This window comes from Equus przewalskii, chromosome 18 (assembly GCF_037783145.1).
Source record: "Equus przewalskii isolate Varuska chromosome 18, EquPr2, whole genome shotgun sequence".
Taxonomy (NCBI): domain Eukaryota; kingdom Metazoa; phylum Chordata; class Mammalia; order Perissodactyla; family Equidae; genus Equus; species Equus przewalskii.
This window is the reverse complement of record NC_091848.1, coordinates 4,165,256-4,171,255: the sequence shown is the minus strand read 5'-3', so window position 1 is coordinate 4,171,255 and position 6,000 is coordinate 4,165,256. Positions and strand designations below refer to the sequence as shown.

At 41.3% G+C, this 6,000-nt stretch overlaps 1 protein-coding gene across 1 annotated transcript in view; it reads left to right on the top strand.

Moving 5' to 3' along the window:
• Positions 1-1,116: 1,116 nt before the first annotated feature.
• The window catches only part of IQCJ (IQ motif containing J), a 185,551-nt gene continuing 180,667 nt past the window's right edge, over positions 1,117-6,000 (top strand). The window contains exon 1 of the mRNA XM_008519621.2: positions 1,117-1,407. Coding sequence (XP_008517843.2) covers positions 1,246-1,407 — 162 coding nt within the window. The 5' untranslated portion in view covers positions 1,117-1,245. The remainder of the gene's footprint in view (positions 1,408-6,000) is intronic.

Here is a 6,000-nt window from a genome sequence, read left to right as displayed (position 1 = left end):
TTCTGTCAATAAACATAAACACTGTTCTGCCCTTGACCTCAAGAGTTAAAACAATAAATAGCTTAATTGGCCGTCATTAAGTCCACTTTGAATTTATTATAGATAAATGTGGCCTTGGAAAGAATCACTCCCACGCTCAGCCCATGCGTTTTATCCCTGAGCCTCCCAATGGTGCGTGTGCAGTAAAACAAATAACCTCAGCCTCCCACCTCCACCCTCCCATCGAGAGCTCGTGTGCTACTGGGTCCAGGCAAACGGCCGTTTGCAAGGTTGGATGAGTAGTTCAGCCACACAGGCCGCATGTCATATGACAACATTCTTCATGGTAATATCATCCTTCTCATTACATTTGAATATAGATTGCCAGGGTGCAATGCTTCCAACCCCACACTCTATTCGTGAGCTGAGGGCTTCTTCAGACAAGGTGAAGTCCACACGTGATCCCTAGAAATTATTGCCTATTTGTAAGACCAAACAAAGTCACAGCCATTGTCTCTAAGAACTTAATTTGCCAAAGCTCTTTTCTTCCTGTCCTTAATTACGTATGTATTTATAGACCTGAGCCGCCTGCCTGCTCAGTGCTCGTGTATGACTGTCTCTCTTATGTGCCACTTAATGGCTCAGGGCTCTTTTAGACTCTCTTTGCTTCAAACTTAACATTTAAATATCCGTACTCAGCTCAGCTTCTGAGTATTAAAACATTTTTTCTGCACTTCCTTGAAAAGCTGTGAACAAGCCTTTTATCTGGACCAAACAGTAGGGGTTTTACACAAGAAACGAGAACTCTGTGAGTAAATGTATGTATTTATGTGACTAAAGTGCATTATAAAAAGAAGCAATAAATCCAGTTTTCTATATAAAGGGAATCACATTTTCCATTTACCTCTGCACTGGGATTAATAACACGTGCAACAAACAGCTGATGGAATGATCCATTTGAAGTTTGTAAAGGCATCTTGGGAAGCTGGCTGGAGTAGCCTTTTTATTTACGCAAAAAGGGGTGCCTGTTAATTTTTTGATTCCGACCTGCTCTTGAGTGACTGTTTTAAAATGAGCCGAGAGCCTGCTACCTGCCCATTTCTGCATGGCTGAGCAAATTCACCCGTGAATCCAAGTTTCTCTTCATTTCCATCTCTATACGTCTTCAAATTACAAAGAATTCATTCCTGAGCTGGAGAGGTGCCAGAAGTTTCTCATCTAGCTGTCTGTGTGCTGCTTTTTCTTTCGCTTCTTTGAGGCTTTCTGATGCCTAGAGTGAGCTCCACGCAAAGGTTCCCAGCCTCACGCTCGCCTGCCAGTCCCTACGGTCACAGAGAGCTCAGTGATTCCGAGGAACACCGTGTGCCGGCAGCCGAGTCACGGTCTCCCTTCCCCTGCAGGTGTTCCAGAAACTTCAAAATGCGTCTGGTAATGTATTTGCTCCTCTGAATATGCCACTTTGGTGTGCATTTAATGCAATTGCTTATTATTTTTTTAAAAAAATGTCTCCTGAATAACATGCATGCTAGAAAAATGTAAAAGGGGGCTTGTAGAGCAGTATAAGCTTAATTATAGGTCTAGGTATGCGTGTGTGTGTCTTGTTAACATAGGCGTGTTTGCACAAATATGTATTATTTATGTACACATATGTCTGCACAGGCAGATTGCAATAAAGGAATCTCATAGAAAGCACTACTTTTTATGTACATCCAGGTTTTCTAATAGGATCTGTAAACATGTCACACAGCAGCAAGTAGAGGAAAAATACATTTTTCATTTGCATGCAAATGGCATGTTTTAGGCAGCTGTTTGAAAAACCCTCCTTTCTTGCTTAAAAAAGGTGCTTATGTGCATGTGCCTGGGGAGGGGATGTTGCGTTTTGAAAATTTGGAGAGAAGAGTCATCTTGCTGCTGCTGCATAAGAATTTCTACCCCATGTTGTTACCTGCCTTCTTCAAACTCAGTAATCCCCGCGGGGAGAGACGCGGTTCTCCTCCAGGGACCGGGCCTCGGGCCGCGGTGTGCAGCGGCATCTTCGGTGTTCTGAGTCCTAGTACTTGAATAGCAAGCGGAGGGGATACACCTGCTCTCTCCGGGTCCTGCTGGCTTTCCTGGCTCGTCCAGGTCACAGTCACACTGTGCATTTAGGATGTGCCAGTGTTTGTTGAACTCTAGTAAAGCAGCGTGAGAGTCCGGGCTCATAAATCACATTATTTATTTGCCAGTGTTGGGTGCTAGATTCTAAAATTAAGAAATCACTTAGCAATTAATAATACATTCAGCATCCCTTGTCTCATTGGGTAAGATTTACAGTCTTGGGACCTGCTCTGCTAGTTATAGAGACGAATGATTTAAGGTTCAGACTTAATTGTTATTTCAAATCCTTAAGCTAGAAAGATGCTTGCAGTACTTTATTCGAAAGACTTATTTTGAAAAATGTGTATGAATATTTCTAACTGTGGTAATGAGCTAATTATAACTATAATGTGTTGTTTGTTTAAGATAAACAACTTGTTTTGAGTGTTGCTCATTTGTATAATAGAAATTTGCTTTATTGTCTTTATATTATAATAATTCTTCACTTTGCGTTATGTTCTCGTTTTGGAGAAAGCAATAATGATTAATTGTGAAGATGAGAAAATAACATAGCAACTCAGAATTCACAAAGAAAATGGGATGAACTGGCAGTTTTCTGAGAAATTGAATAAAATAGATTTTCACAAGTGGGTTTTCTAAGTGTCCAGTGGGTAATGACATTTGAAAATGGAACCTCTGAAATACAAAGTTGTTAGGTGTAACAGATAGGGTAGTTTTAATACCGTCACTATATTTAAGATGAGGTAGTAGATAAGTTGATTATTTTGTATCAGTTATTAATTGCTTTTGCTTCATGATATCGATTATAAAACAAACAGTTGATTTTGATTTTCTTTGAATTGGAGATGATTGAAACTTTGGTAAAATAGTTTACTGACTTGTAACAATAAAAATGTATATTCTTGAAAATCAGTGTGAAAACTACATTTACTTTTTAGCATTTGAGATCTAATATTTTATCACATATAGAGCTGTGTACTTACGGAAGATTATGTGTATTTTTAAAAATTACATAACTTTTACTGCTGGTTTTATCAACCATGTTCAATTCATAATTACTCAAAGTAGTATGGTAAAAATGCGTTTCAACATATATGAATGTTCCTTGAGGGAGCATGTTATATTAGGAGCCATTAAAAACCTGTGTATGCTATTAATGTTATACTCATGTACAGCTCTGTGTGTCAAGGATTTTAATTTTAGGTACTATTCATTTCCAATACTTAAATACACCTAAGATTGTGACCTATTTGAGCAGGAAGTTGGCCTTGAATGTGACTATCTTGATGAAAGTTTCATATTGAATGTGTAGGATGCCGAAGATTTAGCAGGCCCTTGTTTTGGTGAGGAAGAGTGGCCCTGAGCTCACATCTGTTGCCAATCTTCCTCTTTTTTTCCTTTTTCTCCTAAGAGCCCCAGTAAATAGTCACATATTCTAGTTGCCATTTATTCTAGTTCTTCTTTGTGGAATGCTGCCACAGCATGGCTTGATGAGCATTGTGTTGGTCTGTGCCCAGGATCCGAACAGGGGAACCCCAGGGCTGCCAAAACAGAAAGCGTGAACTTACCCCCTTGGCCACAGGGCCGGCCCCCAGCAGCACTTTTTTTGTATGAATTGCAGTAGGCGCTAATGCAAATATACAAATGTTAAGCTATGTAAAGACATTCATTGCATTCAACCACATTACAAAACACTTTCATCTTACTTTTGAAGTTGGTTATTTTCTTTGATGTCAGTTTCACAGGCATGAAAAGAGGTTTGATTTTTCTGAGCGTATATGGCATTGTGTGGTGGCAGGAAAACATTTAGTGCCATTTTGTAGGGAATATCATATGTACTAAATAGTGAGAGGAAAGAATGCCACATTGCCATCTGCCTCTAATTATGACTTCCTCTGGCTTGCAGATGTATTACAGACCAGGCTTTTACTTTGTGAAACGGCTTTATATTACCTGCAAAACCGAAAAGGATTGCAAAACACTTCCTCCACACAATAGTTTCCTCATTAAATGACTGAGATTTTCTTATGAAACTTCATTTTTTAAGGCTGACATGTAGAAAGAGGATATTAAAAATATAATTTGTAGACTGACCATGCGTCCACAGCTGAAAACGTTCATCCTGTAAGTAATCATGAACTGAGTATCGCTTTGCCAAGCCACCTCCCAGCCTCGAGCAAAAGGGCAGGTGAGGAGGGGAGGTCTTGTCTGAAGGAGGAGATGTTGTTCCTACTATTTCATCATTAAAATTGTTTACCGAGGCACAGACACCTTCAAAATGGTTTGAGAATTAGCTATTTTTTGTTCTACTTAGTTTCTAAATGACGCAATTCTTAGGGTTCGCCAGTGGAGAGGAGTGATCATTCTGGGAGGGAGCAGGGTGGGCTGGTCAAGGAAACTGGAGAAGGTGAGTTTTCAACCAAGTTCTGAAGAAGATGATTAGCAGGAACTGGTGGAAAGGAGAGGAGTAGGTGTTTTGGATAGATGGAAAACAGATGGAGAGAAGCATAACACAACAAGAGACAATAAGGCGAGGACGGTGCACGGGGAGGAGAAGCCGCACTGGGGTAACAGGAAGTGAAACTGAAAAAGATCACAGGGTTGGGTTTGACATGTTTTTAATTAATCTTCATTAGCTTTATTACATCATGTGGAAAATTCTTGAGAAAGAGAACATTTCTTCTATTTGATTATACCCAACAACCTCTGTAGGCAGCATTTCAAACTCTAACCAATAACGTTAATATTTCTTGAGCATTTACTACTTACTATTATAATGATTCTTTCACTTTGCATTATATTCTTGCTTTTTGAGAGATCAAAAATTACCAATTGTTGTGAAGATGAGAAAATAACATGGCAACTCAGAATTCACGAAGAAAAGTAGGTTGAAGACCAGCCCTGAAGGCCTAGTGGTTAAGTTGGGTGTGCTCCACTTCAGCACCCTGGGTCAGTTCCCAGCATGGACCTGTCAGTGGCCGTGGTGTGGTGGCAGCTCACATTCACAACAAGGGAGATTGGCAGTTGTTGTTGGCTCAGGGCAAATCTTCCTCGGGGGGAGAAACGTAGGTTGAACCAGCAGTTTTCTGAGAAATTAAATGAAATAGGTTTTCACAAGTGGGTTTCCTAAATGTACACTGGGCATTGATAGTTGCACAGGCACTGTGCTAGACACTTTGTGTGTTATCTCATTTAGATCTCACTTACTGTTAAAATCCTCATTCTACAGATGAAGACACTGAGGTACCAAGACGTTACGTGACTTGTCTAAGGTTGTACAAGGTCGGAAGTGGTGGAGCTGGGATTTCAACACAGAGTCTGGAGCCCAGCCTTCTAACCATTACATGACAAGGCCGCTTCAGCTTACTCACTTCATGTCTAGCTGCAGGCCCAGGCTGGTATGACTAATTCTGGACTAGAAGTGTCATTTAGGTCTTCTGGGAATGGAAAAAGGATTGGACAGCAAAAGCCTTCAGACCACAGTGCAGATCTGACAATCTCATCCAATTCATGGCGACCTCCAGAGGGAAGGTTGCCTCGTATTGAAGGAGCCCCGCGACGGACAGAAATATCCAGGCCTAGCAGCCCTAACGTGCTCAGTCACTGACTGAGGTTTCCCAGGAAGGGCATGGCTGCGTCTTAAAGGTTGAGGCAGATCCTGAATGTTCTGTCGCTGGAGGCTGTCAGCTAATCGTGCTTTTTGCAGCTGAACAGCAAGTTCTTTCTTGAAGGGAGATGGCCTACCTCCTTGGCTGCCAAGGTGATATCTCTAATGTAACAGAGCAACTGAGGGTGAGGCAAACGAGGCCCCCAGGGTGAAGAGTTGAAGGAGACACTCATTCTCAAGGTCCCGTGAGTGCAGGCTGGGCACCTGGGTGAGTGCCTCCTTCATGTTGCACCACAGGTGTTTGGCCCCTCTTTTCC